At 42.9% G+C, this 13957-nt stretch overlaps 1 protein-coding gene across 2 annotated transcripts in view; it reads left to right on the plus strand.

Moving 5' to 3' along the window:
• The window catches only part of PARP8 (poly(ADP-ribose) polymerase family member 8), a 319726-nt gene extending 309340 nt beyond the window's left edge, over positions 1-10386 (plus strand). For both annotated transcript variants that reach the window (XM_075839740.1, XM_075839730.1), the window contains 2 exons: positions 7753-7837; positions 9922-10386. In XM_075839740.1, the coding sequence (XP_075695855.1) occupies positions 7753-7837; positions 9922-10024 (188 nt within the window). In that variant the 3' untranslated portion in view covers positions 10025-10386. The remainder of the gene's footprint in view (positions 1-7752; positions 7838-9921) is intronic.
• The last annotated feature ends 3571 nt before the right edge of the window (positions 10387-13957 follow it).

The following is a 13957-nucleotide window of genomic DNA, read 5'->3' on the forward strand; positions in this document are numbered from 1 at the left end:
ACGCGGCGATACCAATTATGTTTATTTCTTGTTTTTTTTTTTTACTATGCTCTAGAGGGAAAATGGGAAAAGGGGGGTTTTTTGTACTTTTAGTTTTTTATACATAAAAAAAAAACTTTATTTAACTCATCTTTACTTTTTTTATTAGTCCCCCTACCAGCGATCGTTAGATCTTTTGCACTATATACTGAAATACTAATGTATTGCAGTATATCGTGATTCTGACAGGCAACTATTAAGCCCTTAATAGGTGTACAAAGATGGCGGACCTGGGGGGCCTTCACTTGGCCCCCAGGCAGCCATAGCAACCATCGCCCCCCCCCCCGCGATTGCATGGCGGGGGGCGCGATGAGCTGTTAGAGGGGGTCGCCCCCCTCTTTCTAACGATTTAAATGCTGCGGTCACTATTGACTGCAGCATTTAACGAGTTAAACTAGCAGGATCGCCTCTCGTTACTCTGAAGTGTCGGCTGTAACAAACAGCCAACACCGGCATTGTATGGAGTGGGTTCCATACTTCCCCTACCCGACTTTGGCGTATGGATACGTCAAATGTCGGGAAGGGGTTAACAGCACTGGCACCGGCTACATCAGCTGCTCTTTCTTCTATTGTGTATACAGAGCTAAATAACCAATTTAGTATCTCTGCCTTCTCTTGATCCCCTGTGACCAACTCCCCATTACCACTATTTAGGGGTCCTACATGCTCAGACCTTGGCGTTTTTTTTAAAATTCTTTTATTTTCCGTTTTTCAATACACGAAAACAATGGTGCAGACATAAACAGCACTGACATCGGCCCACAGGCCAGCATATGGAGTGTACAAGAAGTGCAAAAAACACAAAGAATAGCAATGTACAGTCGGAATCAATATTGATAGAGAAACTCTTGTATGCACCCTGAACCTGCAGCCATGCATAATAACCCGTAAGAGGACAGGAAGGAGCTAAAGAGAAACAAAGGAGAAGAGGGGACAGGGAGGAAAAAGGGAAGGAGAGAGAACTGACCTGACGTAATGGGCCTAGGGATTATGATCAAGGGGCCAATGATGGTCCTGTACTCCACAGAGGATTGAAACCGAATCCAAACAGACCATGTTTTAAGAAAGTTGGCGTGGGATCCTCTCATTGATGCCGTGAGGCCCTCCATTCTCATAATCTCCTGGATTTTGCTGAACCACATGCCCACCGATGGAGGGCAAGTTTGTCTCCACAGCACGGGGACACACGCTCTAGCTGCATTCACCATGTGGCGAACCACTGAGCGTCGACACGTGGATAATGGCACATCACACAGATGGATCAGGAAGAAACCTGAAATCTCAGAAGGAGGAAATCCGTGAATTTCGAGGAAATGTGCCACACCTCAGACCAGAAATCAGTCAAGAGTGAGCAGTCCCAAAAAATGTGGCGAATTGTACCCACATGGTCACCACATCTCCAACACAACGGCGAGACCGCAGGTATCATCGCATGCAATCTGGAAGGCACTCTATACCATCTCGACAGGACCTTAGACCCCGCCTCCTGAAATCTACTAGCCATAGAGGATTTATGCGTCATAGTGAACAAGCTTTCCTTATTCTCCATAGTGAACGTTAAACCCAAGTCCCTCTCCCAACTTAGCAAGTAGGCCGAAGTGGTCAAATCGGATGGTGGGATCAGGAGAGCATAAAGTCTGGACAACGAGTGGCGCACTGTGCCCGGGCCCGTGCAAAGGAGTTCGAAAGGGGAAGTATCTCGTGAGTATGCCGATGAGTTAGTTAGGGACGCGAGGAAGTGTCTCAACTAGGTGACCTGCCACGTAGTAAATGAGACAGGATCAGACAAAGACTCCAACTGTGCGCTAGACATGAACGTCTCATCCTGCATAAAGTGTGCGGCACGTCCCGTAACTGCTTTCAACCAGAGCTGAAAGGGTCCCCCTTCCCGCCTCAGTGGGAAAGCAGGATTGCCCAAGATGGGAAACAAGGGAGAGGGAGATGGAGAAATCTCTTTCCGGGGAAAGAGCCGTGATGCAACCGCCAGGGTGGGCCTGATAGTCGGGTGTGTCTGCGCCGACAGGGGAACGTGGTTGCCCAACCAAGGTAAGACCTGCAAAGGAACTTCAAGAAAGGCCTGCTCCATGGACACCCACTCTTTAATCTCAGCGTGCCTAAACCAGTCCAAAATTGGTGTCAAGTGAGAGGCCTGATGGTAGGAAACAAAGTCCGGGAGACCAACGCCACCCTCACAATTAACACGAAAAAGCATAGATCGAGCAATACGCCCGGGTTTCCCCACCCATATGAATTTGTGGTGTAGGGACAGCAGATCTTGAAAGAATGGGCGTGGGATGTGTACCACCAGCGCCTGAAAGAGATACAAGATCCGTGGCAAAATATTCATTTTAAAAATGGCACACCTGCCAAACCAGGTAAAGGTGCCCGTCGTCCAAGAATCCAAATCACTCTTTACACGTTGAAGTAGCGGAGGGAAGTTCACTGCATAAAGGCGAGACAGATCACTGGGAAGCCGGACCCCAAATATTTAAGCGATTCCCTAGCCCATTTAAAGGAGAAGGACTCAGACAGATCATCCACCATGGTCTGTGGCAACGAGATATTAAGAGCCTCCGACTTTTGGTAGTTGATCTTAAAGTTGGACAATTTCGAGTATCTATCCAGTTCCGCCATCAGGTTGGGTAAGGAGATCCTGGGAGCCATGAGAAAGAAGAGCAGGTCATCCGCATAAGCAGCGACCTTGTGGGACCTTTCTCCCAAGGCTACACCCACTATATCCGGATTCGAGCGAATATGGCACAAAAAGGGCTCCAAACATAAAATGAAAATTAAAGGGGACAAGGGACAACCCTGCCTCGTATCATTGGAGAAAGCGAGTGAGGAGAAGTATCCGTTGACCTTAACCTTTGCCTATGGTGAGGAGTATAGACCCGAAATCTATTGCAACATACACTACCGTTCAAAAGTTTGGGGTCACCCAGACAATTTTGTGTTTTCCATGAAAACTCAAACTTATATTTATCAAATGAGTTGCAAAATGACTAGAAAATATAGTCAAGACATTGACAAGGTTAGAAATAATGATTTTTATTTTAAATAATAATTTTCTCCTTCAAACTTTGCTTTCGTCAAAGAATGCTCCATTTGCAGCAATTACAGCATTGCAGACCTTTGGCATTCTAGCTGTTAATTTGCTGAGGTAATCAGGAGAAATGTCACCCCATGCTTCCAGAAGGTCCTCCCACAAGTTGGATTGGCTTGATGGGCACTTCTTGCGTACCATATGGTCAAGCTGCTCCCACAACAGCTCTATGGGGTTGAGATCTGGTGACGGCGCTGGCCACTCCATTACAGATAGAATACCAGCTGCCTGCTTCTTCCCTAAATAGTTCTTGCATAATTTGGAGGTGTGCTTTGGGTCATTGTCCTGTTGTAGGATGAAATTGGCTCTAATCAAGCGCTGTCCACAGGGTATGGCATGGCGTTGCAAAATGGAGTGATAGCCTTCCTATTCAAAATCCCTTTTACCTTGTACAAATCTCCCAATTTACCAGCACCAAAGCAACCCCAGACCATCACATTACCTCCACCATGCTTGACAGATGGCGTCAGGCACTCTTCCAGCATCTTTTCAGTTGTTCTGCGTCTCACAAATGTTCTTCTGTGTGATCCAAACACCTCAAACTTCGATTCGTCTGTCCATAACACTTTTTTCCACTCTTCCTCTGTCCAATATCTGTGTGCTTTTGCCCATATTAATCTTTTCCTTTTATTAGCCAGTCTCAGATATGGCTTTTTCTTTGCCACTCTGCCCTGAAGGCCAGCATCCCGGAGTCGCCTCTTCACTGTAGACGTTGACACTGGCGTTTTGCGAGTACTATTTAATGAAGCTGCCAGTTGAGGACCTGTGAGGAGTCTATTTCTCAAACTAGAGACTCTAATGTACTTGTCTTGTTGCTCAGTTGTCCAGTGGGGCCTCCCACTACTCTTTCTACTCTGGTTAGAGCCTGTGTGTGCTGTCCTCTGAAGGGAATAGTACACACCGTTGTAGGAAATCTTCAGTTTCTTGGCAATTTCTCGCATGGAATAGCCTTCATTTCTAAGAACAACAATAGACTGTCGAGTTTCACATGAAAGCTCTCTTTTTCTAGCCATTTTAAGAGTGAAGAGGCAACTTCGGGATGCTGGCCTTCAGGGCAGAGTGGCAAAGAAAAAGCCATATCTGAGACTGGCTAATAAAAGGAAAAGATTAATATGGGCAAAAGCACACAGATATTGGACAGAGGAAGAGTGGAAAAAAGTGTTATGGACAGACGAATCGAAGTTTGAGGTGTTTGGATCACACAGAAGAACATTTGTGAGACGCAGAACAACTGAAAAGATGCTGGAAGAGTGCCTGACGCCATCTGTCAAGCATGGTGGAGGTAATGTGATGGTTTGGGGTTGCTTTGGTGCTGGTAAAGTGGGAGATTTGTACAAGGTAAAAGGGATTTTGAATAGGAAGGCTATCACTCCATTTTGCAACGCCATGCCATACCCTATGGACAGCGCTTGATTGGAGCCAATTTCATCCTACAACAGGACAATGACCCAAAGCACACCTCCAAATTATGCAAGAACTATTTAGGGAAGAAGCAGGCAGCTGGTATTCTATCTGTAATGGAGTGGCCAGCGCCGTCACCAGATCTCAACCCCATAGAGCTGTTGTGGGAGCAGCTTGACCGTATGGTACGCAAGAAGTGCCCATCAAGCCAATCCAACTTGTGGGAGGGCCTTCTGTAAGCATGGGGTGACATTTCTCCCGATTACCTCAGCAAATTAACAGCTAGAATGCCAAAGGTCTGCAATGCTGTAATTGCTGCAAATGGAGCATTCTTTGACGAAAGCAAAGTTTGAAGGAGAAAATTATTATTTCAAATAAAAATCATTATTTCTAACCTTGTCAATGTCTTGACTATATTTTCTAGTCATTTTGCAACTCATTTGATAAATATAAGTTTGAGTTTTCATGGAAAACACAAAATTGTCTGGGTGACCCCAAACTTTTGAACGGTAGTGTAACTATATTGTAATCACTGTTACCAAGGTTTTCACAAACATTGACGTTCCCAACAAGCTCTGCCATTATTAGAAATAACCAGATCCAACAGAGCTTCACCTCTAGTCGGGTCTTCCACAAACTGGCCCATAAAATTTTCCTGCAACAGGTTGAGGAAATGTCTCCCCTTTGCAGTTGAAGCTGAACCATAACACTAATTAATATCCCGGTAATTAAAATCTCCCATTATCACTACTGTACCCACCTGTGCTGCCCGCTCCATCTGTTTATATAGCTGACCTTCCATCTCTTCAGTTATATTGGCGGGTCTATAGATTACACCAAAAGTAATTTTTTCAATGTTTACCTCCCTTTGTAATTCGACCCTCAAGGTTTCAACCTCCTCACAGTCTTCACCCTCTAATGTCTCTTTCACACTCGCCTTCATATCACTTCTCACATACAGATATACACCACCACCTTTCCTATTTGTCTTGTCTTTCCGAAACAGTGTAAAACCCTGTAGATTTACAGCCCAATCATGTGAAGAGTCTAGCCAAGTTTCAGCAACACCAACTACTGTATATCTATATTTTCTTCCAGTATCAAGGCCTCCAGCTCCCCTATTATATTTGCTAGACTTCTGGCATTCGTGAACATGCACTTTAACTTGCCTTTCAGTTTTTCACTTTCATTATCAGAAATGTGATTATTTGGGCATTTTTATTTTTATTGCTGTTTTGTAACAAAAGGATCTCCTTATCCTGTTGTCTAGTCCTCTCCCCACAGTCTGTTTCTCCACCCACTCTAACCTGACTACCCCTTTATTTTCTACATTGACCTCCCTCCTCAGCCCTAGACACCCCAGCCAGAATTCTCTCCCCCAGCACAGCGGAGCCCTTCCATTTAGGTGCAAAGCATCTGCAGAATACAGTTTGTACACTAATGAAAAGTCAGCCCAGTGCTCTAGGAACCCAAAGCCTACTCCGCTACACCAAGACTCATGCATTTAACTCCCTGAGCTCCTGCTGTCTTTCCTGTGATGCACATGGCACAGGCAGTATTCCTGAGAATGCAACCTTGGAGGTCCTTCCCTTCAGCTTGTAGCCTAGTTCTTTAAAATTATTCTTAAGGCTCCTCCACCTACCATTTATTCTGTCGTTGGTACCCACATGGACCACAACAGCTGAATCATCACCAGCCCCTCCCAGTAATTTATCCACCCGTTCCACCACATGCCGAACTGTGACACCAGGGAGACAGCAATCCATTCGGTTGAGGCGGTCTTGGCAACAAATTATTCTATTCGGCTTCCTGATTATAGAATCCCCTACAACTATCAATTGTCTTGCCTTACCTGCATTACCATCCCGCCGACTACTAGCTGGGCTGTTCTACCCGCTGTTAGGGAGATCAGCATCCACTAGGGCTGCCATTTCTGAGACTGACACCCTCGCATCATCACCCAACTTTGCAATTTTACTTGGAATAACAGAAACAGGATTGGCCTTCCTTTTCTTGGACCCCTTTCTACTGCCCTTAGATACATTAACCCAGCTACTTGCCTGGTCCTGCTGACCCATGTCTTCACCCTCCAGTTCTACCCCACTAACTGCTTGCACGGTGAGCGGCATGGTCTGCTCAAGATTGCCTATCGCCCTCAGTGTTGCAGTTTGCTCTTCAAGATCTCTAATGCGAGCTTCCAGGTGAACAACATGCTCACATCCGCCACAGAGGTATTCACCCTGGAACTCCGGCTCCAGTCGTGCATACATATGCCAAACTGTGCACTAAAGAAAACCTCCAATCTTGCTGTCCATTATCCCAGTTACAGATTTATAGATTCTATTAACACTCGACTATAGTATACATAAATTAAGCTCTGTTCACACTGGCGATATGAATCCTTCTTTACAGGATGCATGACAGAGCCATTATGATCCGTTGTTCCCCCCTATTGACTTGTAAAGGGTCCACAAACAGGTTTTTCTGATGGAAAAGTAAAAACACAAGTGTGAACAGAGCCTGTGCATTAATTTTTTTCGTCAAGTTTCCAATGCTTTTTGACGTCAGAATAGTGTAGCATTTTGAATTATTCTATCTCTTAAATAGAGGACTTGCTGGGCTTACCACTCAGCTCTCCAGGCAAATGTGCCCCACGTGCCGCTGACCCCTGCAATAGAGGAAAGAAGGTTTCTTCACCAACATAGAAGGTGTTTCTTTAACGTAAAAGGAACAGTTTCATAAGGAGGCATGCAGAGATTTTTTTTTTGTAAGATTCTCTATGAAACCATCAGAAAAAAGTGGCATGCTCCATCACATGTCATATGTATGTTCGGAGGTGTTTTCAGGGCAACACTGCATACCATATAACAGAATTGATGTTGTCAAAAGAATCTCTCAGTAGTGCTGCCTCAGGCTCTGGGCCTGTAACTTCAAGCAATCAAATCTTTTTTTTTAATTTTGCTTCTCGTAGGTAGTATAACATGGGTCAGTAAACTTAACAAAAATGGACGCTGAAAGTGAATATGCTTCTCTTGTCCTGCAAGTATGCTGAAATCTACTTTACTCAAACTTAAAAGAACCCGGTGTGTTTTTTCCCTGTATATATTTTTAACCTATTTGTAACCTTAAGGTGAATTTTGTTCTATCATAAAACTACTCAATTTTGTGTCATGAATTAACCATCAAACATCTTTTGTGCTTTATTTAAGTGATTACTTCACCAGAATTGCACAAACATGGGGAGATCTGGGTTGTTCCCAATACGGATCATGTCTGTACGCGGTTCTTTTTTGTGTAAGTATCAAACATTCAGTTTTTTTTTTACATTCTTCATGGTCATGTCTTGTGAAGCCAAAGTGTTCTTCTGAGTTTATTATAATGTACAATAGTGCTGACAAAGGGGGGGTCACATTTAATTGCTGTAGTCGTACTTCGTGACACATAGTTACTACATTTTTACAAAAAAATGCAGTCTAGTCATATACAGATATAGCGAACATTAACGTGACTTTTGATGCGTTTAGAAGGATCTGTCCCCAGTTTATTAATTCCCTATCTCCTAACAAATCTAATAGGTGCTGTGATGCTGATAATTACAGTGTAATTTTTTTTTAAAAAACGTTTATTATTTGCAAAGTTATAAGCATTTTTCTAAATATGCTAATTTGGCTATACTTGCTAAATGAGGTTACTCTTTCTTTTTTTCTGTATGACGCTGTCCAATCGTCATACAGCTTCTCACCCTTCCCTGCCCAGCAATACAGCGTGATTTTATAGTATACAGCTTCCTTTCCCGACTGTGTATTCAACTGGTGAGAATCGCTGCTGTTACCTCCCACTTGTCTAATAAGGCTAATTTGCATATTTTTTTTAAAAAGCTCATAATTTTTAAAATAATAATCGCTTTGGGACAGCGCCTATCAGATTAGCTAGGAGATAGGGCATTACTAAAGTAGTGACAGAGTCTCTTTAAATACACTGTCACTAGTTATATAACCTAGTGAAAGGTCCTTTTAAAATAAACAGAAAGAGACTACGGAAATTGAGAAAAAACCTGGATGAGCTCTAATCTGCTCAAATTGCAAACGTCCACTACAAATCTTTTTTTGGGTCCAATGTGTACAGGAAAGTAATACAGATGTAGCAATCCTTATCTAGACAACTTTATGCAACTGCTGAGCCATTGGAAGCCATTGAAAAAGTAAAGTTAAAGTTTCTTGCCACTGAGTCTCTTTAAATACACAGTGGCAGGAAATTTTAACTTGACTTTTTCAATGGTTTTTAATGGCTCAACAGCTGCAGAAAGTTATCTAGATAAGGATTGCTACTATTATATACGCTAAATAGATGCTATAATAGTCTAAAAGTGACAGTTGCCACTGTATGACATCCGTCACAAGCATCCGTTTAACGTATATTTTGGGAGCTTTTCCCATGTTGTTCATTAAACAGAGCCAAAAATTGTGATGTCAACAGGGCTGCGTTTTTTTGAGCAGGAGTGGATACAAAAGATAGCAGACATATCAGTTTTTTCTTTATAATAAATGTGGCCATGCACATTAGATGTACGTTAGGCGCACCCATGGATTTCTGCGGGACGAGACAACCATCTAATGTGTATGGCCCCATCCCGACTCTTCGATGGGGGCAAATGTTAGGGGAGAAAAGAGTTGGGCGTGTTGAATTTCAACATGCCCAATCCTTTTTGTTATTACATAAGCCTGGCAGCGGTTTCTGCCTCAGAACACATGAACGCTCGGCTGAGCCAAGTGTGCATGTGTATAGGGGAGTTGGGAGGAATAGCTGACAGCTGAATGAGCGTATGGCCAACAGCTATCTAAAATGTATGGCCTGCCTAACCCTTTTGAATCCACTCCTGCATCAAAAGCTGCCATTAAACAGCATGGGTGAATGTTTTCCGATCCTTGCTGTGTTCAAGAGGCTGCTCTAAGTTCAGAGGTGTAAGTTACAGCTCCTGTTTAGGGGACGAGCGATCGCAGGAGCACTCATCAGTCTCTTCTACAGCGACGCCAAAAGACGAAGCACGTACATCGCCTGCCATCAAAAGATGGTGGGCGGTCGTTAAGGGGTTAAAGTCAATGGGTTCCATCGGCCAGCGGTGGTGTCCATGTTGCAACGGAACCGTTGCGTCTGGCATTCTCTTGTTCTGTTCCTCTGACGGAGCAGAACAATGGAATGCCCTGATGAAGATGTGAACAGGGTCTAAATGTATTGAAAAGTCGCTTGAAACAATAATAAATAAGGGAAATCCATGTATTTCTCTGCCCTATGCTTTCCATTATGACTTTCCAAGATTTATGAAACCTATTTTTGCTCTCATAGACATAATATATTTATTGTTTTCTCTTTTTCTCCAGCTATGAAGATGGTCAAGTGGGAGATACAAGCATCAACACACAAGAACCAAGTAGCTATAAAGAAATCCTTCGAGTTATAGGCAACCAAACCGCTACTGGTTAAATACAACATTTATGGAATGTGAGGTTTCATCAGTATCAAAGCTGGACTTTGTACTGAAGAACATTGGGCATCTCTTTATGACTCCTCTTATTGTTATTATTATTATAAAAGCTCTTTTTATTTCTGCTTTTTAATGTTTGACCTGATTCTAACTATTGATTTAAATGCATTATTTAATATGAAATGAATATATTGTGGTGTCTACATGACAGCCAAGCTTATATCTTAGAAAGTAACTGGAGAAGATTTGTAATAATTGCTTCAAATTCTCAGTTCTATATTTACGTTACAAGGAACGACTTTTTACTTACATGACTATGGTTTTATCTTGCAATAAATGAAACCACCAAGTGTTTTATGGATTTTATGCTGAAGATAATTGGAATATAAAAACATTATTGTAACGTGTGCCGTGCTTATCTGGAGGTTAGACCCGAATAATCACCATTGGTATTATATATAGCATTTGCATTTTTATTTCTCTGGCTACATATGGTATGGTAATAAAAAATGTTTTTTATTCTGACAGGACATCTGTTAAAGCGTATCTTAAATTTTATAAGGAAAAAAAAGGGCAATAGGCAGACATTTTTGTAACTTTTTACTTTTTCGCTCTTTTCTTTGCTATATGAAAAAGTTGAAGTTGGGCACCAAGTAGGCATACGTTTTGTATCATCCAAATTCTGTAGTTATGGGACTGGTTACAAAATACAGATACAATGATGATCTGTTTGGTGCCTGAGGTGCCAGGCTGCCCCTGGAGAATGCATATACTTCTTCCTAAAGTTTAAGCTCCTGGCCTGGCATACCTACCATCTGCCCCTTTTATGAGTTACTCTTGAGGGTTGCCTTTTGGTAATCTCCAAAAAACTTTAACTTTAAGTTCTCTGTCTTTGTTCAAGGTGCCATACACTCACTGTGTGCACGATTATTAGGCAAGTGAGTATTTTGACCATATCATCATTTTATGCATATTTTCCAACTCCAAGCTGTATAAACTTGACTGCTTATTGGATGAAGCATATAAGGAGATGTGTAGTTGTGTAATGAGGGAGGGTGTGGCCTACGGAGATGAAGACCCTATATAAAGGTGTGCAGAATTATTAGGCAGCTTGTTTTCCTGGCAAAATGGAAGAGCTTAAACTGACTCTGAAAAAGTCAAAAATTGTTACGTCTTCCAGAGAGATGCAGCACGCTTGAAATTGCTAAGATATTGGGGCGTGATCACAGAACCATCAAACATTTTGTTGCAAATAGTCAACAGGGTGGCAAGAAACGTGTTGAGGAAAAAAACTGCAAATTAGCTGCCAAAGATTTGAGAAGAATCAAACGTGAAGCGACCAGGAACCCATTATCCTCCAGTGCTGTCATATTCCAGAACTGCAATCTCCATGTAGTGACCAGAAGTACAAGGTGTTCAGTTCTCAGAGGCATGGCCAAGGTAAGGAGGCCTGAAACCCGACCACCACAGAACAAGACACATAAGTTGAAATGTCAAGACTGGGCCAAGAAACATCTGAAGACAGATTTTTCAAAGGTTTTATGGACTGATGAGATGAGAGGGACTCTTGACGGACCAGATGGATGGGCCTGTGGCTGGATCAGTAAAGGGCACAGAGCTCCACTTCGACTCAGACGCCAACAAGCTGGAGGTGGAGTAATGCTATGGGCTGGTATTATTAAATATGAGCTAGTTGGACCTTTTCGTGTTGAAGATGGACTAAAACTCAACTCCCAAACCTACTGCCAGTTTTTAGAAGACACTTTCATCAAGCAGTGGTACAGGAAAAAGTCTGCGTCCTTCAAGAAAACCATGATTTTTATGCAGGACAACGCGCCATCGCATGCATCGAAGTACTCCACTGCATGGCTAGCCAGTAAAGGCCTTAAAGATGAAAGAATAATGACATGGCCTCTTTCCTCACCTGACCTAAACCCTACTGAGAACTTGTGGGCACTTCTTAAACGGCATATTTACGGTGCAGGAAAACAGTACACCCCTCTGAACAGTGTCTGGGAGGCGGTGGTTGCTGCTGCACAAAAAGTTGATCGTCAACAGATTAAGAACCTGACAGCCTCCATGGAAGGCTTATGACTGTAAGGGTATGTTCACACGGCCAAATTTCAGACGTATACGAGGCGTATTATGCCTCGTTTTACGTCTGAAAATAGGGCTGCAATACGTCGGCAAACATCTGCCCATTCATTTGAATGGGTTTGCCGACGTACTGTGCAGACGACCTGTAATTTACGCGTCGTCGTTTGACAGCTGTCAAACGACGACGCGTAAATTTACTGCCTCGGCAAAGAAGTGCAGGGCACTTCTTTGCCACGTAATTTGAGCCGTTCTTCATTGAAATCAATGAAGCACGGCTCAAGGTTTACGAGCGTCTCAGACGCCTCGTAAATTACGAGGAGGAGCTTTTACGTGTGAAACGAGGCAGCTGTTAACAGTCTGTCTTTTCACACGTAACTGCCTCTCAGCGTGTGAACATACCCTTAGGGTATGTTCACACGTAGTCAACAAAAACGTCTGAAAATCCAGAGCTGTTTTCAAGGGAAAACAGACCCTGCTTTTCAGACGTTTTTTGACCAACTCGCATTTTTCGCGGCGTTTTTCGCGCCGTTTTCGCGGCGTTTTTACGTCCGTTTTTGGAGCTGTTTTCATTGGAGTCTATGAGAAAACAGCTCCAAAAACGTCCAAAGAAGTGTCCTGCACTTCTTTTGACGAGGCTGTATTTTTACGGGTCGTCGTTTGACAGCTGTCAAACGACGACGCGTAAATAACAGGTCGTCTGCACAGTACGTCGGCAAACCCATTCAAATGAATGGGCAGATGTTTGCCGACGTATTGTAGCCTTATTTTCAGACGTAAAACGAGGCAAAATACGCCTCGTATACGTCTGAAATTTGGCCGTGTGAACATACCCTTATTGAAAAGAAGGGGGGATATATTGGTCACTGATTTTTTTTTGGGGAAATGTCAGAAGTATTTATTTGTAAATTTTGAGTTGTTTGTTTATTATTCTCACTTTAAAGGTATGTTCACACGCAGTGTTTTCAGACGTAATTCAGGCGTTTTACGTTTTGAATTACGCCTGAAAAAACGCACCTAATACGCCTACAAACATCTGCCCATTGATTGCAATGGGTTTTACGGTGTTCTGTTCCCAGGAGGTGTAATTTTATGCGGCGCTGTCAAAATACGGCGCGTAAAAAGACGTCCGCGAAAAATAAGTGCATGTCACTTCTTGGGACAATTTTGGAGCCGTTTTTCATTGACTCCACTGAAAAACAGCTTCAATAACGGCCGTTATATACGCTGCGAAAAACGGGAGTAGTTACAAAAATGTCTGAAAATCAGGCGCTGTTTTCGCCTGAAAACAGCTCCGTATTTTCAGAAGATTTTGGTCACTGCGTGTGAACATACCCTAACAGATGAAAATAAACAAGTGAGATGGGAACGTTTTCCTTTTTCATTTAGTTACATAATAATTCTGCACATTTAGCCCCTATTCACACGACAGGGATTAAAAACGCAGACACGCACCGTACATAGATATCACACGGAACTGCAATGCAAGAAAAACGCTGTGTTTTTTGCGCGCACAAAATGGACACGTTCGTGTGAATAAGGCCTAAGTCCTTATTCACATGAGCGTATTTCACGTCCGTGTTACGCGCGTTAAAACAACGGACGTCACACGGAACTATGAAATTCAATGGGGCCATTCAGAAATTCAGTGTTTTTTACACAGCGTGTGTCCACTGCGTGAAACTCACTGCATCTCTTATTCTTGTGCTTTTTTTGCACATCACACACCCATTGAAGTCAATGGGTGCGTGAAAATCATGAACAGCACACGGACGTCATACGTGTGCTGTCCGTGATTCACGCAACAGTTGCTAAAGAAATGATGAGAAAAAGAAAAA

The sequence above is a fragment of the Rhinoderma darwinii genome, chromosome 1 (genome assembly GCF_050947455.1).
Source record: "Rhinoderma darwinii isolate aRhiDar2 chromosome 1, aRhiDar2.hap1, whole genome shotgun sequence".
Classification (NCBI taxonomy): Eukaryota; Metazoa; Chordata; class Amphibia; order Anura; family Rhinodermatidae; genus Rhinoderma; species Rhinoderma darwinii.